Genomic DNA, 25,192 nt, shown 5'->3' on the forward strand with positions numbered 1-25,192 from the left:
GTTAGAAAGTGGTGAAAATTCAAAAAATGCTATCATTATCCCTTATGGGCCAGGAAATACTACCGTGCCAACTTTATGTGTTCTCCTTAGACAAATTGTCTTTCTAAACGACTCTTCGTAAATGACATGTTACGCGACCTAACGCAATCACTTTTGATCAAGTTAATTATCTCCCGGGTTTTTTTTCTCTATCGAAGTTGACACCTCAATTTACAATGATCGTTCTCCTACAAATATTATCAGCTACAAAATATAAATAAATGTACATCAATTATTTACCATTTCTTAGACATTTATTAAAGTTTCAAGGTTACATATTACATGCTATTAAGAAAAAGGACGAACATATGTATACATTTTATAGTTACCCAAACCAGTTAACGTAAAAAAAAAAAAAGAAACGAACTCTTGAATTCTTACAATTTCCTTAAAGTCATAGCTTTTTCTGTGGAATAATTCGTTCATAACAATGTTGTTCACCCTACTGAATAGAAATGTTTAATCTGGATAAGTTTTATGGTCTATTTCTGTCAATTTAGTATTTGAGTTATATTCCATATTTTAAAAGGATCATAGATAAAAAAAAAATCACACAATCAAAACTACAGTTCAAATATTGTTAATTACTAGTGTGACAGACGGGAACTTCATATTCTGTCGAAGTATCTAAGATCAAGCCACTTTTTGGTTGGGTTCAAGAAGCTCAATCTTTAACTTTCTAAGTGGTATTTTGAAACTGGTTTGTCTTACGTCGTCTCTTGGTTTTTGTCATCGGGTATTTTGAATAAGAAAAGGATTATGTCGCAGCTTATTAATTTGTGTTTAATTTCATTAACAGGTTACGAGTACACAGAGGGTGTAGTAGTTGAGATTAGTAACGATGCAAATTCGTTTGCTCTACTTAATTTCCTATATGATAAAGGAGACAATGTCACGGTTGTTGCTGAAATAGTTGACCAGCCGACAAACCTTCTTATCAACGGAACCGTTGAGTCTCCCAAGAAGACTGGTTTTGTGAACATAACAAACAAAGATCTGACTTCACTTGAGTTTGGGACATACCACCTGATGATTAGAGTAGAAACGGAACAAGGTGACTTAGAAGTTACAGATTTGGTTTTATTCTATGAAGAAATGATCACCGGTTTTCAGGTGAAAATTATATACTTATTCAAATATACATATAGACGACAAATCTTAATTTTCAAAATTAATGTCATCATTTGATACTGCAAATACCGAGTTTCTAATTATTGCGCATCAACATCAATAAACATTGTTTAACATTTTGCACACACAAGCAATAAAGTTTATTATGATTTTAAGTTACTTTGTTCAGCTGTAAATGTAAAGCACTTAGCATTGTTGACACTTAAGTGAAATAATTAGCTATCAATTGACTATGTACCTTAAATAAAGGCCATATTGATGTATGTATGCTTCAATATTTTTAACAGTTCACTCTTGTCCATAGATACCTGATACGATGTTGGCCATAACAAATTCTGCAAATGTGTTACCGGCAAACATAATAACTGGAAGCAATCTGGACGTGGAATGGTTTGTACGCGATAATATTTCTGAACGTGATATAACTGCTGGGAATCCGATGGAAGTGAAGTCATACCATACTTATGAAGTACCCGATGATTATAATGTCACCGTTGTAGCAAGGAATTCTTTGGACGAGACGTACCTAACAAATATAAAAATAACGGTTATTCGTCCCGTGGAAGGTTTCTTTGTAACTATTTCTAAAGCTAGCCAAGTTGACAATGTTACCACTCATAATATCAGTCAAATAAGTAACTTCACCAGAGAACAATATGTAAATGAAAATGTCACCAATAACATGATTAATCAAGATAAAACAAACAGATCTCAAGAATTGCAAACTGAAATTCTCATATCACCCGAGGATGAAATTCAAATTGATGTTTACTTAGACTCAGAAAGTAGACTTCCTCTGGGAAATCTTACACTTGATATTTATTATGACGATAGTTCAAACGAATCTGTTTATATCGGAGAAAATTTGACAGAGTTTCTTACAAACGGATACCAATTAACTCATGTATATATGGAACAGGGAGATTTTATTATAACTGTAAACATGAACTCGGAAATAAGCTCTCAAATTATGATTTTAAATGTGCATGTTTGGGAAGATATCAGTAATGTATCTATGTCGTCTGTCAACATAGCAAGAGTTTACGAAAATATCATTTTCTCGTTCGATAACATCCCACAAAAAGGCTTTAATTATGAAATAAAATATGGTGATAATGTAACAAAAGACGGATCACCAACTGCATTTTATTCACACTTTAACGTTGCACCTTGGGAATACAGTTATAATCAAGATGGAGTATTTATAGTTGAAATGAGAACATGGAATCCTTTTTATGACAGTTTCACAAATTATGAAGTTCGTATACAGTTTCCAATCCCCGACTTAACATTACATCCGAAAATTCGTGATCCGCCATTGGTTCTTCCAATACCTGATGGATGGCGTCTATACACCATTAAGATGGCCAACAATGATCCAACACCAACTAATGTCACCTGCTACTATAGTTTTGAACCGGGTCGTCCTCTTCAAAACACATCAGTTATTATTACAAAAGACAAATCTGAGACAAAATGGAACAACTTCAAAACTGATGGATTAAAGAATACTACCGTATTTTGCAAAAACGATGTCAGCAACTACACTTTACAGACGCAAGTGTATATGCAAGCGGTAGAGCTGTCAGATTTTTTAATTTCATACCAGACAGTTATAGGAATGAATAAAACAAGTCGTACAAATGGGCTAGACGAAAACACAATTATTGTAGAAGATGTTCCCGTAACAGTTGAATTTCGTGTATCTATCTTAAATTGTTCAAGATTTCCTTTCAATACATATTTAAAATATGATTTCGGCGATGGAAGTTCTCCGACCGATTTTGCTACTTTGATAACGTTTAAACACACTTACACGATTAGAGGTGAATATAATATTACTGTGACAATAAAAAATAATACTGATTTAATCACAAAAACACTACCAATTAGAATAGGATTAGTAGATTTTTCAGTTAGTTCTTTCTTAGGATCTGTTGATTCTACTGAATTCATCTTTAATATGTCCGGAATTGGAAATGGCAGTTACCGATTGGACGTTGGATCAGGGAGTATATATGATGTCCATCAAGATCCAGGACAAATAAAACACGTATTCACCTCAAGTGGCTATTTCGTAGCAGAGTTGATATCTTACAACGAAACCTTTAAAGAAATTATGTATCTACAACAGGTTATAGTAGCAGATTACAATATGACTGGACTTAGCTTTATTATTCCAGATAAAGTGGACCTTCCACCAGGAAATTTGACAGTTAGTGTCATTAGCAACCCAAGTTATCCAATGGTGACGTGTATATATGACATGCGCGATTTAATAAATAGAAATATCTACAACATGACGGCCAATATTACTAGAGAGGAACCGTTACATTTCGATTTCACTTACCTGACTCTTGGTAATCATACTGTTACAGTAACATGTAACAATAACTACGATACCCAGATACGTAAACACATAATCAATGTTTGGAATGAATGTTTTACAGTCAATGGTATATTTGATCGTCAGTACTCAAATACATCCAATCCTATGAGAGTATTTACGTCAACAGATTTTGATCTTGCTAGTAGAATGGCTGTGTATTGTTCCGACCAAAGTGTAATATTCCAATGGAAATTATTTAAAGTTGTAAGTGGTATAGAACATGTACCTGTTTATGAACATTTTCCCTACACACCTGTGGGCAATCCACGTGGGAGCATTCGTTTTGCAAGAGGTTCAGTTCCTGCAAACTTGTATAGAGTCACACTTAACGTGACCTTGCAAAACACATGGGTTTATGAGCCAACGTATTTAATGTTTATAAAGTCTCCTCCATTTGCATATATAGGAGGTGGATTTGAAAGAAATGTCCAAGTTCATTTGAAGAATATTACATTGAATGCTCTTAATGTTTCGTATGATCCTGAGCTAGGAAGTGGTGGAAATCAAAAATTGGAATTTGATTGGACCTGTAAAAGGTACTAAATCGTTAAAAAGCTATTTTTAAATGCTGTAATTTTCTCTGTTATGTATTATTATATTATTTTCTTGAATACTGAACCAATTTATAAAAAAAGTCATATTTAAAAGCTGTAATCAGATAAATATATACAAAATTTAATACTGCTATAATAATGCGGTATAAAAAGTAAACATTAAAATAACGAACTCAAGGGTAAAGGCAAAGTCAAAGCCAAAAGTCCATTATAAAATGGCAAAGTCCCAAATTCAAATACATCAAACGAAAGGAAAACAACATTCAATTATTTTGTACAGATATTTTGTTATTTAAAACATGGTGCATTAAACTTGATTTGATAGCTAGCTAGACCTCTCACTTGTTTGACAATTGTATTTAAACTATATCAAGTATGATATTAGTTCGTTCTTGTAACACTTAATATAACAATAATTTCAGGAAAAATGTTACATCTTTAGATGCACTTGCTGTCAAATATACCAGTAATTCATCGTCATTTGAAGACTGTTCTGAACTTCTTACAGTCATATCTCGCGGTATAACGGTACTATTATTACCCGACACGAAAAACCAAGGATATGCTATAACAGTGAATGTTACTCTTGAAGATATGCATCAAGATTTCACCCAATTAATCTATGGCGTTTTTGGAGATCCACCAGAAATGAATATTAAGTAAGTACCAACCAACTAAACTAAAAAAGATGAAAATTTCTTAAGATTTTTTTCAACTAAAGGAAAACATATTTACAAAATATGATTCTTAAAAATTAAAATATGAGATTTGTGCTCATGCGACAAGGTTTAGAACAATACTTCATAGGAAAAGCACAGTATCCAGCAAATAAGATTTAGAAGCAAAAAGAAAGGGTTTATCTTACTATTACTGCAAAGGGATGAGAAAACCCTAAGCAAACAGTTTGTTTAAGATGACAACATTTACACTCAACATCACGACAGCGGTTACAAAGCAATTTGTCGAAATCAATTCTATTTTGAACCAGTAGTCCACAGTTTCCACAATAATGTACACTACCTTTTGATTTTGATGTAATTGTGTCCTAAAACTATAACAATGTCATTTTATGAATTACAATGTTTCAACTACAATCGCACTCAAATTTTATTATAAAGGACATATTATAAAGGACATTTGATTGGATAAAAGTGAAGGATTGGAACGCCTATATACACTCAACGTCTTATCAGCGATTGCAAAGAACTTTTCTAAATCAATTTAGTTTTTAATCAGGATAACACAGTCACAATAGTATAGTAAATACACTTTCAAATTGAAATGTAATGTTATAAAACTATGACAATGTCATTTACATGATTGTTCAAACATCACTGCACGTCAAACTTTGTATAACAGAAAAGCTGATTAGACATTAGTGTCAATTGGGCAGTTACTCATGTCCTATCAAATACCTGGAAAAAGCTTCCATCACACAGTGCACTGATTCTAAATATGTTTACGTTTTAAACATCGTTTTTATAAAAGAAAGACTGCTATAGCTATATATTACAATAAGCATCATTTAAGTCGTCAACATGCAGCTCATTTTATGAAGACATGTCAAACGGTTACTACTACTGGTATTCAATCAATTATGTTATCTCACAGAGAAGCTCAAAACAATGTAAGTTATAAAAGTTTTATGACTTGCTATCCGTATCAACATCAAATAGTATAGAGAAAAAGTCAAGTGTAATATAAGACGGTGCGACTTTATCCACCAGCAACAGTTATATGTCCACAAACTGTGACAAAATAAAACGGGTGCGTGCGGAGATCTTCTGGCTATGAGACGGTTGACATTTTCTTTATTATGAGCTAGAACTATTTTTTACCTTGGCGTCTTTTTGTTAAAATTACGTCGTTGATGATCTACTCACAGTGGCGGATCCAGAAATTTTCACAAGTGGGGCCCACTGACTGACATAAGAGGGGGGCCGCTCCAGTCACGCTTCAGTGATTCCCTATATAAGCAACCTTTTTCCCAAAAAGGTGGGGCCGGGCCCCCTGCCCCCCCCCCCCTAAATCCGCCTCTGACTCACTACAACGTTTTTAAAAGATCTTCATTCCCGAGAAAATTATTTCAAATTTCATCAAGGGATCTTCTCAGCCTGAGGAAAGATAACAGATCAATGTATTCAAGTGAATTTATGTTGTGTGGTACTTCTAACGTACAATGTGTAAATTAATCTTATCTGTGATGTGCCGCATAAGCATCCCTATATGCCCGCGTCACACTGTCCCGATTTTTACGCCGATGGCAACACGATTATGAAAATTTTCAAAATCGGGACTGATCGTATCCAGATCGGGCTATTCGTAGTGCCATCTTTAACCATCGTAGAACCATCGGCCACTTTTTCTAACCTTCGGGGACAACTTCGGTAAAGGGTTCTAAATTTTTTAACATGTTAAAAAATTCCCGAAGGTGCGTCCGATTTTGAGGGTTCGTATTGAGTTCGTATCACCATCCTCACCATCGTAATGTCACCCGGAATGCATCTTTGAACATCGTATTGCATTCGTGTTTCCATCGTTTCCATCGGGCAGTTTTGGCATTACGATGTCTACACGAATGAATCACGAAGCTACCCGAAGGTCTTACGATGGCAACGCGACTTCATGAAGACCTCGTAATCCCGTCGTGTTGCCATCGAATAAAAGTACGAAGGCGACAAGATGGAACTACGACGGCAATAAATCCAGCTAAATATAAGTTAATTTTCGCGCTAAAATACATTTAAAGTGCCATGCGCGATATGCACTGGTCAGTTTAATACGACAGTTAAGAAAGACGTTCACAAAACATGGAGCTCATAGCATATGATTCTATGAGAACAAGAAAGGCGACAGCGTTGTTTCTATTAATTCAAATGGAACAAGAAGAGCAGCTATATTACAGGCTCCGGATTTACTTTTACAAGTAAAATATTATTTTTTGTCAATTTTTCATATCAAGTAGCATAATGAAAATAATAAACGCGCCTCGTACACCAACACTGCAGGTACACGTATATAGGGAAACCAACTTTTTCTTCATTATTCTGATTTTTTATGTATCGTCTGAGTTGTTGTCACACGAATGTTTACTCCATAACCATTTTGTTTTCTATATGTCATATTTTGCCGCATTTGTTGCTTTCCCCACATCCTCCCTTTTGTCTATATAATTATGATATTCTCCTGGAAACCCATTACCTTACTTTTAAGATAGATCAGTAAACAGGGGCATAATTATGGGTGATTATTCAGACTAGTGAACACATTTTACAGTTCAAACAAGGCAATGCCGAGCGTGGCATCCCCTCGTATGTAACATATTGGGGACAAATATGGACACTATATTTGTATATGACACATGCAGAAAATGGTAAATTGAATATGCATATTTGATACATAAACTATTTTTTTAGAAATCAACCAAAACATTTAGTAACTGGAAATACCTTTAATATTGTCTTTAGAACCACAGGTAAAAAAATGAGGAACCAATTTCCTGTGTATTATGCTATTTCAAGGAGAAAAAACAAGTCCATCTGCATGACCTTGACCTTTGGCCTTGAACGTAAAAAATGTCAGATCATTACAAGGAGGAACAATATACCAAATGTGGTTAAAATCTTTTGAAGCATATTGGTTTTAGAATGTCCACAAGGGTGATATTGTCTTGTATTACAACTGCCACTGTGACCTTGACCTTTGAACTTTAAAGTCAATAGCGCTTAAGATATTCTTAACGAGTAACACCATACCAAGTTTTGAGCATTTTGGTTCTAGAGTGTCCATAACAATTTTATCTACACGCAGCTTACGGCATATCATTTAAATGCATCGTAAGCTGTACACGACGTCTTTTAGACATTGTATGGCCATCGCGCCACCATCGTAATCTATAGTGTAGCCTTCGTAATCCATCGTGTAGCCTTCGTGATCCATCGTGTAGGCTTCGGCTGAGATATGAAGCTTAAATACCCGTCTTCGGTTAACCTTCGTATGTCCATAATTTCGGCCCCATCGTATAGACTTCGTTATTCGTCGTACTTGCTTCTGTCACTTTTTGGTATTTTAACAAGATCGGGACCAACTTCGTACGAACTTACAATTTTCGCATTCGGGTGTCCATCGTATATAAAAATCGGGACAGTGTGACACGGGCAATAAAGTACGACAGTCCATCACTTTTATCCAACCAAATGCCCTTTATAGTATAGATTGGAGTCGCAACTGTAATTGAAACATTGTAAATCATATAATGACATTGTAATAGTTTTAGGACACAATTACATCAACATGAAAAGGTAATGTACTTTATTGTGGAAGTTGTGGACTTCAGGTTGAAATTAGGTTGATTCGACAAGTTGTTAAATTTTTAAACCGCTGTCGTTATGTGGAGTGTGACAGTTGAGGTCAACTTTCAAGAACTTTCAATATGTCTCCATATCAAAAGTCTAGTTGTCCCAAATGAAGGAAAATATCATTGAATAAACAATCGTAACTACTCGTCCATCATTGCAGGGAGTGCCACGCTCTTTGCACGTTAAGAACTCTTGCAATAACACTTTGAGGGGTCCGTAGGTGGCCTGTTGCAATGCAAAATGTCTGTCCCTTTCCAATGTACCCTCTTTTTCCAGTGGCAGTTCAAATCTCCAAGACCATCATCCCAGATGGCCTCTATTGTGACAAGACCTACCTATTGTATTTATTGTGAACTTGTTCTCATCCTAAATATGCATGAAATATTTGCCACTGGACGTTAAGCAACCAACAATCAATCAATAAAATAAATAACAGAGAACAAATCTTGAAACAATTATTTTGGCAAGAGAAAAAGAGTTCGCTAGAGAAAAAAAATACTGTTGAAAAGCTAACACGTTAAAGTATAAAAATAACACATAAAAAGTTGTACTCTGCGCATTTTTAACATTTATATTCTAGATGTAATCTTAACTGTGATATGAAATACGCTACAATGTTAAAGTCAGATTGGGACGGACAATGTTTAGACTGCGAGGCAGTGGAAGCTATAAAATATGATTGGTTTCTAGAATATAAAGATTCCTCCAATAATTGGATAGCAGTTAAAAACTTTGATGAAATTCTTGAAACAGGTATTTGGTTATTAAGAGAAATTTTTATATGTGGTCTAATTTAATGTTTTCTATCTTCAAAGTATGATTGCATACACACAAGGGGTGCTAGTGGTTCTCTAGATCTTCTGCAAAAATAAAAAAAGATTTACAAAACAAAAACACAACATGTATACAATACAACTAAAATTCATTTATACTGCACTCGTTCTATTTGAGCAGTCAAAATGCGTTGACCGTATATTTCTATGTCATATACCGTCACTGACCTGATATCACTTTTCCTCATGAATATTTAAAAAGAAATTGCCGAAATTATAATTAATTATTCATACCGACCTATTCAATCTGTTCTTGTTTCCAATGTTATTACAGATGTCATGCTTCCTTGTCTTGCGAAAACAAATAGATTATTTGATCTATTAGGTTTAACCTTCAATTCAAATATATGATATTACATATGAAACTTTTTATACCCCCGCTTTAAAAAAGGGGGGTATACTGTTTTACCTCTGTCTGTCAGTCCGTCAGTCCGTCCGTCAGTCCGTCCATCAGTCCGTCCGTCCATCAGTCCGTCAGTCAGTCCGTCCCATGAAACTTTCGTCACATTTTTCTCAGGAACTACACATCCACCCTTTCTTTAATTTGGTATCAACATTTATATATGTTAGCCATACCGTGTGATGCGTTTTCAGATTCATCACTTGAAAACTTCCTGTTTACCGAACACTTGTATGATTTTACACATGATAGCCAAGTTGAAAATTTTCGTCACATTTTTCTCAGGAACTACACATCCACCCTTTCTGTAATTTGGTATCAACATTTATATATGTTAGCCATACCGTGTGATGCGTTTTCAGATTCATCACTTGACAACTTCCTGTTTACTGAACACTTGTATGATTTTACACATGATAGCCAAGTTGAAAATTTTCGTCACATTTTTCTCAGCAACTACAATACAAGGATTTCTGAAATTTGGTTTCAGGATTTATATAAGTCAGCTATACCGTGTGATGCGTTTTCAGATTCATCACTCGACAACTTCCTGTTTACCGAACACTTGTATGATTTTACACTGATAGCCAAGTTGAAAATTTTCGTCACATTTTTCTCAGGAACTACAATACAAGGATTTCTGAAATTTGGTTTCAGGATTTATATAAGTCAGCTATACCGTGTGATGCGTTTTCAGATTCATCACTTGACAACTTCCTGTTTACCGAACACTTGCATATTTTTACACTATTAATATTATCCACTTGCGGCGGTGGTATCATCAGTGAGCAGTAGCTCGCAGTTTCACTTGTTATTTTTATTTATTTTTGAAAACAAATTGTAGAAGGGTTTTATTTTACTTTTACTTATAACGACTTGGTCACTTTGCACCAGTAGTCACTATTGAAGTGGCAACAAGCTGTTAAGCTAAATTTGCTCAATGTCTCTTGCTAGGTTATGTTGTTACTCTGCGTTCGTCGTGTGTCTGAATTCTTTTTACATTTCAAAAATAGTACAATATAAAAAAGAAGATGTGATATAATTGCAAAAGAGACAACTCTTCCACAAGAGCCAAAACGACACAGAAATTTAAAAATATAGATCACCACACGGCCTTCAACAATGAGCAAAGCCCATACCGCATAGTCAGATTTTAAAGGCCCCGAAATGGCAAATGTAAAACAATTCAAACTAGAAAACTAACGGCCTAATTTATGTACAAAAATTAACGAAAAAAATATGTAACACATCGACAAGCGACAACCATTGAATGACAGGCTCCTGACTTAGGACAGGCACATAAATAATGTGGCAGGGTTGAACATGTGAGCAGGATCCCAACCCTACCCTTTCCTAGGACAGTGGTGTAACATTACAACATAAGAATGAATTATAAAAATCAGTTGTAAAAGGCTTAACTTATCAGATGGATACAATCAGAAATACTACACAGAGTGGACGTGGCTGGGTACATGTATATCCCATACAACAACACAAAAAAAACCAATAAGTACAGAATACACATTTAAAAAAAGGAAAAGAAAAACAAACACAATATAAATTTCAAAAATAAATTCGCTCTATGATAAGAAAAAATAAAGACACAAATAAATAAATACAAGAAAACAGTATAAGAAAAATAATACTCGATTATTTGACAAAACAATCCCACACTTACTAACTCAAAGAAAGGAGTTTTTCAATGAAACATTTTGTTTAAAGAAAAAGTAGAAGCACATACAACTCAAAGATATTGTGTGCCTGCATGATATGAGGCTTTTTTTATAATAGGGGGAAATTTCACAATATTTAAATCCAATAATAACATAAACACATTAAACAACAATTGAAATGGTTTTTTTTTAGATTGCAGTATAAAGACAATAATAGTGCATTGACTTGACATATCAACGATATAGGGATTCGGCCCGAAACGGAGAAAAAGCTCGACAGAGCCTCGCATTTCCCCGTTTCTAAGCTTCACCCTTATATCGTTGATATGTCAAGTCAATGCACTATTATTGTCTATATATCTTTAAAAAAAAAAACCAGCATGAAACATGCACTTATCACATATACAACCATGTTTTCACGCGCACACACATACACCGCCAATCAAGATTGCTTCCCGGCTTTTTATAAAATAATCCTAAACAATGTACAAGATTTTACGAGTAAATGTTATGGAATATATGTGCTGCAAGACGGCCACAAATATGTTATTTGTCATAGCTACAATCTTGTCCTGTGTTCCTCGTTTGTGCGACCATCAAACGAGACTTCTTGGTAGGTTCGTGTTGTTCAGTGTCTAATTTCTAATAGTGTATTAGTGGAATTTTTGTCTTTCATCGTCTTTCTGGTTTTCTTTTATCCTTGCGCTGTCAAATTAAAAGATTAATTTGTAGCTCATAATAATTATAATACTAATATATTTCTGGAATGTAACAATTATAAGGACTTCAGTTTCGATAGGGTAACAAATTGCATATAATATATGGCTTTTCATATCGTTTTACCCTAAATAACATTTTTCAACTTCTTCAAATTATTTCGTTAATTATATGAAAATAATCATGACCGTATATAAAGTAATATGATATTGAATTACCTAATTATATTCAATTTCGCTCCAAAATTTCTTTGAACAGGTGTACATGCACGTTCACTGGTTATTTCTCCAAATGCCTTACTGTACAATACGCTTTACCGTCTAGCTGTTAAAGCTACGGGATATGGAAGAGACGGTGAGGGAGAAGCACGAATTATTTTTCGTACTAATTTAGAACCGTATGGTGGAACCTGCTCTCCATTTCCAAGGACAGGTACGATTAAAGTTTCAAAGATTAAAATTTCAAAATACAACAATCATTTAAGGTTGCACTTCGTAAATAAAGCTGTTTCACAAACCACGCCTCTTTTTGTGAGATATTTAATATTCGTAGATGGCTTGTTTTGTTAACGTACTGGTTCCAAGATATGATCTCTGTGTATCTTTTCATAGAGATATAACTTGTGAATGTTACCAGTATGAATAAACATAATAAGCGGCCGCCTTGTATTCGAATTTAAACGACAGGTTAAGGTTATGTTACTAAAAATGTTAGTAAAGGTTTAAACACTTAGAAGAGAAGGGCATGTAAATGTTGAAAATATTATATAAATAGCACAGGTTGAGAGGGTGATAGAGCAGATTGGTAACCCGAGAAAACATTGTCAACTGCGGCGAAGCCAAGGTTGACAATGCTTTTTTCGAGAGATACTAATCTGCTCTATCACCCTCTCGGCTATGCGTTATTTTATTTATTATACTGAATGTCTTATCATTATTGTCTTTTAAAGATGAATTTTATTTTAAAGTATTTTCTATGACGTCACGTACATAACATCGTTACAGGTATTAGAAAAATCAACAGAAGTGAGGCAAGATGTTTTATTATTTTAGAACTTAAGCATTGTCTTTAATAACTTGGTGTAAATTCAATTCATTGTCCTTTAAATTATCGATTTTTGATTGGTCTGGACGAGAGGGTGACATTCAAAAAAATTGTCACCCTCTCAGCCCTGTGATAGAGTAAATTAACACCCCCGTATTAGCCAATCAAATTATGCCATTTTAACGTGAAGTATAATAATATATATCAGCCTTATATTAAGACCTTTGAAAAAATTAGTTGTTCATATCAGCTTTTTAGAATTATTTTTTTTTAATTTCATAGTAAACGTGGTATAGTTTTAGCCGTAATAGGAGTTCCTATAGGAACATTGTCTATATTTACAGAAATGCAAGCTATAATGGTAGTAATGAAGTTTTATAACTTTTAAACTGTAAACAAACTTTATCCTTTAAGAAAGTACACCTTATAGAAATGGTTTACTGGCTAAGTAAATAGAATCAAAGCAAGCTTCATGCGATTACGTTGAAGATACAGGAATCCCGTTAATTATAACGATGATAAATTGTCCTGAACTGTTCCAGCAACACAAAACAGAAATAATATATAACAATAAAGATATGTAGTATGATTGTCAATCAGGCAACTGTTTACCAATGACAAAAGTACAGGAATAAACGACTTTGGTTTACGATTCGGCCTTCATTATACTGATTGTTAAATCAGCCAGGTTTTCGGAAACACACGAAGTGGTGTCTGTTTTACTTTATTGACATGCATAAAATGAAAGATAATATATTTGAAGGGTTTGCTTTGACGACTCTTTTTGCCATCAAGTGCATAGGGTGGTTGGATGAAGGACTAGAAGAGGAAAGAGACCATGATCGAGATTCCAGGAATAATAATCCACTGATGTACGAATATTGGATGATACAGCCATACACGGACAGTTATGGAGACAAGCAGTATTTCAAGACTTCCTTACTGAAAGCAGGTTTGTATTTTCTTCTTTATTGGCTTATATTTCTCACAGTTGTGAATTTGGTCTACAGTTTTTTGTACATTGGGAATGTTTAAAAAGATATTAAATTTTCGAACACATAAAATAAAAAAAAGATAGGAATACAATACGTTGCGCAATACCAAATGTCTTGTTATTGTAAACTCTCGTTTTCTTCAACAAGAGTTGTATAAAATTAATGTACTTTTGTTTTTTATTTGTTTCTCAATCTCATCATTATTTCCTTATCATTTTATTATTTAATGTTGATACTATTTGTGCAAATTCAAAATTCATCTTGACTTGTATTAATCAATTTGAGAAACACATAAATCAAATTGTCCTGTCTTAGATAAAACAAAGGTTTTGATTGAAAAAAAATGATAAATACTTTTACACCCAAGGCGAAATGACAGCAACAGAACTGAGACTTCCAGCAGGCAGCCCAGAATACAATTACTATACAGAGCTTTCTGTCAGAGTTTTTGACAGATTTGGTGATTGCATGGAATACAAGATGAATGTAACTGTATGTATATCTTATCAAAAATTCCCTTTAAAGATATAAGAAATTTCAACATTTTATTAAGTCTTAATGCAAAATCCAGAGCTACCGTTTTCTATATCAAGATTCCCTGGATGGAAGGTTGCTGCGTTGCCGTACAAGGGAGTTATTAACCAAGAGATGGTAAATTTGAAGTCGTTTAAATGTAAAACAATTCAATTGAGAAAATTAACGATCAAATCTATGCGCAAAATTATGAACGAAAAACAGATATGTAACACACACATTAACGGAAGACAACCTCTGAATAACAGGCTCCAGACTTGGGACAGGCACATACAGAATGTGGTGTTAACATCTTAACGAGTGCCCAACCTTCCTCCTAACCTTGGACAGTGTAGTGACAGTACAACATAGTCCGGCTTTTACTTAACAAGGAATTAGCCAGAGAAGCACAGTGTTATTATATTAGAAAACCCATGCTCACTGACTGTAATAAGTACGTTTTTAGATTAAAAAAATATTCAAACGTCTTGATGATACTAATTTCAAATAAAGCATCTGGTTAAAATCAGGAATGGTTTAATTCAAATGTGGTTCGTTCTTCCATAAAACAATAGATTCGTATCTTCTTTGATTATTCTTTTAATAAACGAAGTTAAACTGCTTCTTTTATTTGTGTTTTTTGTGGTTAATGGTAACTGGTCATCCTTTTTCAGATTCGTTAAGAAAATATTATTCTATTTATATATTTAAGATTAAACCAGACAGAGACTTGGAACCAATGAACACTGATGACACTGAGAAAATCACACGATTACTTGACACGTCAAATCGTACTTTTAGCATAACTGATGCTGGTGGAAACAACATGGGGCTTATGCGTGTAGTATCCTCTACTGTTAGTTCGTATGCTTCCCTGAATATGGTAAACTGATAAAACTTATATTCATAATAGTTTTAAAGACGGTCAACTGGTTATTACATTCTGACTGATATAATTCTGACCAATGACGCGTTATTATGCCCCCACCTACGATAGTAGAGGGGCATTATGTTTTCTGGTCTGTGGCTCCGTTCGTCCGTCCGTCCGTCCGTCCGTTCGTTCGTTCGTCCCGCTTCAGGTTAAAGTTTTTGGTCAAGGTAGTTTTTGATGAAATTGAAGTCCAATCAACTTGAAACTTAGTACACATGTTCCCTATAGTATAATCTTTCTAATTTTAATGCCAAATTAGATATTTACCCAAATTCAAAGTCCATAAAACATGGAAAATGATAGTGCGAGTGGGGCATCCGTGTACTTTGGACACATTCTTGTTAATCAAGAAATTTTACAAACCAGACAATTATGCATAACAAACCACAACACATATCTATGATATATCGTAATGAAAGCATCTTTCTGTTTATTTTGTATTAATTATCAAGAAACATTCCGCTATAACGTCTTTGTAATTTAGATATGAAGTGCAATGCAAACTGATTCACCATGATAGCAGAAAAAATTAAAGATTCCTTGTATTCGGGATTACTTGTATAAATATGGAGTAAAACAGAAATTTTTAAGAAGATTTTTACGTTGTGTGTGTGCTTTGTATTTCATTTTTGTTTGTTGATTTTTTTAGACTGTTATGTTTGGGTTTGGGTTTTTATATGTTTTTTGTTGTTTTTTTGTTGTTATTTGTTTTTTGGGGGAGGGGGGTATGAATTTCAAATTCTGTCCATTTCGCGCATATTTCATTAAAATGAAGCTTAATGACCTTTTCGAGTGGTTGTCTTGTTAAAACAGCATGAATTTAGAATAAGATATTTCTTTCATATTTTGCCTCTCTTCAGACATTGGAGTCCGCCTCTGAAATATCTAGTCCAGACGAAATTTTAGAATATGGAAACGAAAACATTTCTGATGTACAGAACGTTTTAACAGAGGTATGTATTACATAATCTTTGAAATAAGGCATTATTTTATACTGTATACCTTCCAAAAAAAAATTTTTTTTTTATTATTCTATTTGGCGGCATCTTGTTCATAGTTATGGTTGGTAATGAAATTGTTTAACATCTAACTCTTTATTTTAATGAGTTTGTTTTTACATTGTGTCATAGATCAAATTTATTCAGTGTATGCTCACTTGTGTTAATTTGTCTTTTGATTGAGGTAATTCATTTCAACTGCTATTATATATTGTGTCTTTCTTTATTGGGATGTTACACTATTGTTTCAGATAAGGGTGAATGTTGGTACCTTTTAAAACATTTTAATTTGTGAACTTGTTTGCACCTGTCCTAAGTCAGGAATCTAATGTTCATTAGTTGTAGTTTGTTGATGGGGTTCATAAGTTCATAGTGTTTCTCGTTTCTTATTTATATTAGACCGTGGGTTTTCCCGTTTGAATTATTTTACAATAGTCTTTTTGGGGGCTTTTATAGCTTGTTGTTCGATGTGAGCCAAGGCTCTGTTTTGAAGGTCGTACTTTGACCTATAATGGTTAACTTTTAGGTGAAATTTTATTTTAACGCCTTCTTGTTGGTGTAATTAAAGTGCAAACTGATAGCTTGTGTGTGTGACATTTCTTCATGCACATATGAGAAAGACTGTGTCATTAATGTGCGCCATAGTAGATTTAGTTCGGCACTCAGATTTCTCGGGGAAAAATTGTTCTGCAGTGGAGAATAAAATATCATAAGTCTGTCAAACATTTTCTGAAAGTGATGTGACATGAATAAGAATAAGAAATTGAAAGAATAGCAATCGTTTCTAAAACTGTGTCTGGATAAAATAGTGAATAAAAACGGAAATGTGTCAAAGAGACAACAACCTGACCAAAAATCACGAAAAAATCCAAGGCCACCAATGGGTTTCACTTCCTTAGGGAAATTTACTTACTTTAAACATATTTTATTTCAAAAAATCATGTACATGGCATACACATATAAATACAGTGATAACATATTACAAAAGGATTCGGAAACAAGGTTTACTTCTTTGAATGCGAATGCCGATTGTTTGTTGAAAAATATGTTCTCTAATCGTAACAATTATAATGTCAATCAAGAAATCAAGCATCTTGAACATGTCTGTTTCAAAGATTACTTTTTAACCAGAGTTGTTTATTTACAAAGTACGATTTTTAATTCCCTAAAACAAGATACTGAAATCAACTTTGTCTTTTTTTTCTATGAGGAACATTTCTATCAATTTGTCTTTTAGTTTGAAATAATGAATACTTGTGTTAAAAGGGTAGAGAAGTCGAATGTTTTACTATTGCAAGAGGAAAGACACTTAGTTTTGATGTTAACAGATCTCTGGAATTATTCTTTAGTATTCTCATCCAATTCACACTGCTAAATTTTTGTTCACAGTGTCATGTAGGTTAAGAATGTCAATGGTAATTTTTCTTTTATTACTTCAGATTAATCCGATTTCTAGACGTCCGTTCATAAATGACTGTTTGTTAACAATTCCTTTACAAACAACTTCAAACAAAAAGCTATACAACTCTATATTCATTTCAGAGATTTACATTTTTTCATTTTGTAGACAACTGATAACTTTGTCCAGGAAATTTTCAATCGAATCCCTGATGGGGTATCCAATGTTGAACTCCTTCCGGCTGATATCATTTTAGTTGGGAAAAGTTTGGACAAATGTATTCAGAAGACAAGTGTAGTGACAGCAGAAGCCTCGGTAAGAGCTTTTTTGTAGTCTTAATCATATTTTTGGATAAAAAAATTATAAAGCATGCGCAATTTTTTTTCTTTTTCCTTTTCCCCCCTTTTTCATGTAAAAGTACGGAATAGTAATATAGTACTTAAATTGCTTGTAATAACATTGATTTTATTGATATGAATCAAGAGAGGATCGAGTAAAACGTCAACGAGACGGGAACCAAACAACACCAAAACAAAAATACATCGAGATGTTAACAGACGGTGTTTCTACACTGTCTCAAGCTGTTAATCGCCAAGAATTTAGAAAAAAAATGTAAATTAACTTATAACAGAGCTTATTAAAAAGATATATCATCAGCATTAAATAACTCAAAATGAAAGAAAAAATTTTGACAATAGGTAACCACTAAAGAGGTTCCTGACTTTGGACGGACATAAGTCGATTGTGCAAAGTTCAACTAGTTTTTGACGTGGGAATCCAAGATAAATGGATGCTACTAATCCGGTTGCGACATCGTAAACGATTTTATAAAGCTGTTTATTAAAAGAAGACGAAGTGGATAATGCAAATGTTTTGAAAACCGATGTCTTATTGTCTAAAGTTTATGTTTACCAAATGTCTTTTTTCCTTGGCATTTACATACAGTTTTGATAAATATTAAGATCGCAACATACATACTTGAAATCATTATTGTTTTATTTAGTAAGAATGAAGTTCAGTGAATTATTCTAAATTAAGAAACAATCCGAATTTTATACAGAAAATATATTGTTAATGGATTTAATCTGCAATACGAAGAACAAGATAAGTCTTTGTGAGAAAACCAAACAATTTGATTTCTTGATAAAGAACATTTTATGTTTCAAAACTTCAAGGTTTAGCCTTATCTAAGAAACTTGCATTATTATACAATCTGCTACTGAAAATGTAACATAAAAAGTACTGGTATTATCTTTTTAATGACCGAATCTTATTGTGTTTACGTAGTCGTTCCATCTTTCCGAAAATTGAGATATGAGCTTTCGTTTCATCCTGAATCATCTATTTAAACAATCAACTGAAAGTGTTTATTTACTTATCTTAGATCTGTATCTTATTTGCACATTTTTTTTTTATCATTAAAAAAATGCATACTTCAAAACAAATGTTCCAGGAGAACGTTTTCTCGGCAAGTAGAGAGCTTTTGAGGAATGTGAGAAAACATACTAGAAAGAAACCTTTCCCCATGATGGAACTGGATGGTATATTGGAAGCTAACGCAGGTAAGACAAATTAACGACGAAGATACCTAGAGGACATTTAATCTTAGTAAGATAGAAAAAATTTTAAAAACATTTAAAATGAAAGTTGTTTAACTTACTTCAATTTTTAATGGGATAAAACCTATATACGGTCTGCCATTCGGAATCAGATACTTGCATTTTAGTGTTACAATCTATATTTTCAGTTACTTTTAGTACCTGGTTTTAAATTTACTGTTTGTTAACCATGAAGAGAGAGGGGTTGATATTACACTCGAATCTTTAAATACTTTTTATGGGAAAATATTTGCATTTTTATCTTTCACAGAAGTTATTGGCATTATGTCGAAAAATCTTGATCTGTATCAATCAGCAGGCAATGAAGACATTAATAATACGCTTACAAAAGAAATGGTGAATCAGGAATTGCAAAGATACTATGATTATCATCCTGAAAAATATGATGAGTTTATTAAGAAGTATAAGACGTTTGATCGCATTGTTGAGAAGCTATATATCAAACGTACGAGAATAAGGACGCGCAAGAAAAGATTAGCTAGAATAGTAAGTAGTCAGTTATTCTTTTGGCTAAAACAAACATGGATTTCTTTTATAAAAGCCACATAAAATAATTAAGAGAAGAAAACAAAAACAGAAAAAGGTGAACGTCAAAAATCGTCCGTCGACTTTGACAACATGTTAACTTCAGTAAATGTCACTAATCTGAAATTAAATACAATTTTCTTTCCGGAGGTGGTCAACTGTTAATGAGAAAGACGGTTGTTTGTGTAGTTAAACCAAAGGAGATGTGGTATGATTGCCAATGAGGCAACATACCACCAAAGTTCAATTGAAGAGGATATACACAATTTAATGCAACAAGCAATTTAATGCAACCGTATGGCCGTCAACACTGAGAAAAAATGTGAAACAATTCAATGGAGAAAAATAGGCTACATTGAAATACATTTTTTAACAATTATTTTCTTTCTCTAATTATTTCAAACATTATGTCCGCCTTTTATGTTATGCAGTAATACATTGAATTTCATAGAAATATTTCCGTTACTTATAAAAAAAAACCAAAGATTAAAATATTACAAAGTTTTATTACCTTTTGTCTCAAATGTAGATATATATTGAGGGCGCAGAGATACTTTACTTTGCTATTGGATTTTAAATTTTAACCACAGGCCAAGAGAATTTATAAGAACATTTTCAATGCATTGGATGAAGCTTTCAACATCACGTCATCAACGGTAGCATTTGCAGAGCCTGAAAAAGTCATCAGAAAAGAAAACCTAAATGTCAGTCTGGAAAAGAACCACCTTGAGCACTTCAAGAATAAAACAGTAATTAAAAGAGATGGATTCTTATTTGATTTCAATAATGACACACTAGAAAATGTCACAGCTACTGATATCCAACTGAAGGTATGAAACCCACATATTTAACACGATCTATTCCTTCAAATGAAATTGTTTTGTTTCTTTTTTGTTGGGATGTATTCTTGGTTTTTTTTTTATTAACGAATCAATCATTTTGGCCTGAAAACATATAAATTTTCATTGATTTAAATAACAATTTTGCATAAAGATCTACCCAGTATTAATCAGATATAGGGATGTGTGTTCTTTTTATTGCGAAACTTACCAGGTCGCGTTATTCGCATTTATAAAAACCTCGCAATAATTTCTGAATATACAGTATCCATGTAACTAGTCAGAACCGTGAGTCAATGGCAAATGATTCATCAAAACTATATGAATGAACATTACTCTCAGAATGTACATTGAAGCATAGTACATTTGCTGTTCGCCTCCTTTCTTATTTAAATGCTCAGTTACATGTATTTCAAAATTTTAAAAAAGAGACACAAGCTAAACGTCAATGAGCTACATTTCGTCTCTATTCTACGTTCATTTTCTTTCATATTTTTCAGGTTGCTGTATTTAAGAAATCTCCTTTCTTACATGCAAATGGTGCGACGGGAGTAAAAGGTCAAATAATGAAGATTGAAGTTTTAGACGACGAAGAACAACCGATAGATTTCCCGCTCTCTATAACGATCAGTAATGAAGGAATATCTTACTACAAGGAATATGAACCACTAATTGTTGAAGGTGGATCATCCTATATGATGTATTTTCGCTGTCAAATGGCTGATCCGAATGATGCATTCATCACCTATATAAAACCTGGGGGTGTCAGTTTTGACAATATAGAAGTTGATGAACTATTTACCTTGTATGCTCGTTCCGAAGTCATCCCTTCCGAAATTGAATTTGATTTTGTATCCGTGGTGAAAGCTACTGATTGGGAGTCTAATGGGTTCAAAATATTTATACCTAGTGGTCAGCTACAGAGTGGAGATGTATACATAGCATTGAAACCAATTACAGGTGACTATCATACATGTACGAGTTCATTGGTCAAAGAACAATATACAAAATAGTACAGCAACTAGTAAAATACTTATGTTCATTCATCATTTCGAAAACAAAAAAATGTCGATGGTTATCTCTGTGCACACTAGCTCTCCCGCCAATAAAACTTACCAACAAGATATTGCCAATAGTGCTGGAAGTGGCGTTGAACATACCAATCAATCAATCAAAATTATAAGCAGTTTTTATTTCCGTGTTCAAGTTACTGTCATCAATTATTTAGATTAAACAATATAACGATATGATTGTGCATGATTTACTCTGTGGTATAGTTTTACGACAAACCGTTGAAAGTATTCTTGAACATGCATGTCTAACAAGGCAAAAAGGGGTGTGCACACGTCTATTTGGTTATACACCACTTTATGTTGAGACTGTGTTTACGACAGAAGGTTTTATGAACCAAAGATTTTCGTTGTTGTTTGTATATGTTGTCACCATATCTTTATAAAATTGAGAATGGAAATGGGGAATGTGTCAAAGAGACAACAACCCGACCAAATAAAAAACAACAGCAGAGGGTCACCAACAGGTCTTCAATGTAGCGAGAAATTCCCGCACCCGGAGGCGTCCTTCAGCTGGCCCCTAAATCCCCATATCTTTATGCTTACCAATCTTACTGTACCATCACCAAAACATTCATTTTACTCTATTGCGTACATTTGCAGTCTTTTGTACAAGTTTTTTTTTTTATAGTAAACTGACAATTGTTATTATCATTTTACTCTCTCTTTCTTTATTATGAAGCAATGTTTTCGTGCAAACGTTACTATATATGTTAAACGGCGACGTATCATTTTAATTACATTTTTTTAAATATGATATATACAATTAATATTGAATAGAAAGATTTTTTTTTCAGAGGATGAACAGTCTGAAAATGCGACACTTTTGTCAAGAAAACGACGTAGTACAGACAATATCACTGATACTCCACCCGACCATACAACAGCTAACATTAGTGTTGTTATAGTAACAACCGGATGTAGAGTTTATGATGAACAAACAGAATCATGGGATCCAAGTGGATGTTCTGTATGAATTATTTCTTCATAGTTACATATAAAATCACCATACAATACTAATTTATAATAATCGATGTACAAACTTTTAGCTTTTTTTCGTAAATGAAAATTGAATTCCCCTTCATAAGGAACGGTCTGATCTTAAAAATTTTAAAACATGAATGGATAAATGCTTATAAACAGCTAAATGACCATAAGGGACATACAAGTATACTACTAGAATGATTATTCTAAGTTCTACTTTGCCTGAAGGATTTAGTACCTTTGTTTCTTTATAATTCAATTTTGGATGTAACGCATCTTCTGATTGGCTGACGTTATTTTGTTATCAGCCCATAGACATAATTTAGTCATGTGACAGTGACGTCATCAACGTTTTTTCATTGATTTCTACGGTTTAAAATGGAATTTAGAATTGAATTATAAGAAATCACTGTAATATTTTTTCTGTCTATTCAAAATAACATAAAAAAATGTGGTGCACACTGTTGAAAGAGGGACGAAAGATACCAAAGGGACAGTCAAACTCATAAATCTAAAACAAACTGACAACGCCATGGCTAAAAATGAAAAAGACAAACAGAAAAACAATAGTACACATGACACAACATAGAAAACTAAAGAATAAACAACACGAACCCCACCAAAAACTAGGGGTGATCTCAGGTGCTCCGGAAGAGTAAGCAGATCCTGCTGCACATGTGGCACCCGTTGTGTTGCTTATGTGATTACAAATCCGGTAAATAGTCTAATTCGGTAGGTCACATTCATGAAAGGGAAGGGGATTGTAGTTACGACGTAAGGGACATATCCGATATCATGCAGTTTTGATCCTGTATTTACAGTTTGATGAAAATTTCCATATAGGCTATTTTTTGCCTGAATAAATCAAATATATAATAAAAAAATATACCTCCATGTGCTACTTTTTGAGTTAAATGAAGTCGAAATTTTGTATATTTGCTCAAAATTCGGATTTGTGACCGTATTTTTCCTTTCGAAAGAAAGACATAACTTTTTTGTTTTAAAATATAAACACAAATTAATTTTTGTTAAATAATTCGTAATTTCTGTATTTTATAAGTATTTTAAAAATTTATGCAATTTTTATTCAGAAATAACTCGTATTTATCAAATGGTCATGAATTGAGAAAAAAAACGTCATTTTTTGCTGTACATTTATCAAAATTAAAAAAAATTGCACTATTTACAGTTTGATAAAATTTGGTCTACTTAATCTCCCTGGAAAATGAAACAAAATGTCGTTTTAAAAAAAGGGGTCCATCTACTGGTTTTCAAATTAAATCAGTTTGAATGATAAAAATCAGTCAAAAAATGCATCTTTTCCCGATATGTCACAGTTTGACGTCGCGAAAATAACATTTTACGTTAGCAACGTCATTACCTCCCCTGTAACTGCCCTTAAATAACCCGCTACGCGCGTTATTCAGTGTGAACCAAATTTTTTATGTTATTTCTTCATAAACAGAAAAAATATTACAGTCATTCCTTAAGCAATAGTGTTAAAGTTTCTTGGATAAATTTATTATATGTTTTTTTAAATTATAAGTGTGGACACCGATCAGTGTTGATACTAATTGTTAAATTTGTAGTTTGACACTGTTTTAATCACCGAGTTTACGTATAGGGTGTTCCCCTTCCAGATGTTGCTTGAACTATTTTTCATTGAAATACAAATAAACATATATAAGTCTTGTTTCAGGTATTACCCTTTTCATCTTTAAATGAAACAGTTTGCAGGTGTTCACCTGGTGCTGGTACGCTGTTTGCCTCAACCTTTGCAATTCCAAATATGATAGATTTTCATTCAGTATGGTCTAAATTTGATATAACGAATGCTGCAGTATATGGTACTCTGATCGCCGTCATTGTGATGTATTTTATTATCTTTTGCATTCTAAGAAGACTTGATAACCGTGATACTGGCCAGGTAAGTGATATGGAAGAAAAAGAAATTTGAAATATTATTTGAGAAGTTTAAACTAAAAATATGTTTTGTTCCTTGCTTTTTAGGACTAAATGGGCATTGGAAAGCATATACGAGTACTCAACATTTGTTCACTTTGTCTTAGCCTTAAACCCGAACACATTTTAGAGTATCGAACAAGCATAAGTATAGCAAAAGTGATTAAGTGTGTGCTGATGCTCTTTTCATCATTTTAGATTAAGACATTGAAAGCTGAT

The 25,192-nt window shown here is 33.3% G+C and overlaps 1 protein-coding gene across 1 annotated transcript in view; it reads left to right on the forward strand.

The window, feature by feature from the left end:
* Positions 1 to 839: 839 nt before the first annotated feature.
* Positions 840 to 25,192, forward strand: part of LOC139487987 (uncharacterized) — a 35,224-nt gene continuing 10,871 nt past the window's right edge. Inside the window, exons 1-16 of the mRNA XM_071273281.1 lie at positions 840 to 1,152; positions 1,475 to 4,095; positions 4,536 to 4,772; positions 9,052 to 9,224; positions 12,353 to 12,526; positions 13,902 to 14,090; positions 14,501 to 14,625; positions 15,359 to 15,529; positions 16,438 to 16,530; positions 18,143 to 18,289; positions 19,428 to 19,536; positions 19,844 to 20,079; positions 20,709 to 20,948; positions 21,458 to 21,917; positions 22,825 to 22,997; positions 24,711 to 24,938. Coding sequence (XP_071129382.1) covers positions 1,069 to 1,152; positions 1,475 to 4,095; positions 4,536 to 4,772; positions 9,052 to 9,224; positions 12,353 to 12,526; positions 13,902 to 14,090; positions 14,501 to 14,625; positions 15,359 to 15,529; positions 16,438 to 16,530; positions 18,143 to 18,289; positions 19,428 to 19,536; positions 19,844 to 20,079; positions 20,709 to 20,948; positions 21,458 to 21,917; positions 22,825 to 22,997; positions 24,711 to 24,938 — 5,460 coding nt within the window. The 5' untranslated portion in view covers positions 840 to 1,068. The remainder of the gene's footprint in view (positions 1,153 to 1,474; positions 4,096 to 4,535; positions 4,773 to 9,051; positions 9,225 to 12,352; positions 12,527 to 13,901; positions 14,091 to 14,500; positions 14,626 to 15,358; positions 15,530 to 16,437; positions 16,531 to 18,142; positions 18,290 to 19,427; positions 19,537 to 19,843; positions 20,080 to 20,708; positions 20,949 to 21,457; positions 21,918 to 22,824; positions 22,998 to 24,710; positions 24,939 to 25,192) is intronic.

Source organism: Mytilus edulis, chromosome 9 (assembly GCF_963676685.1).
Source record: "Mytilus edulis chromosome 9, xbMytEdul2.2, whole genome shotgun sequence".
Classification (NCBI taxonomy): Eukaryota; Metazoa; Mollusca; class Bivalvia; order Mytilida; family Mytilidae; genus Mytilus; species Mytilus edulis.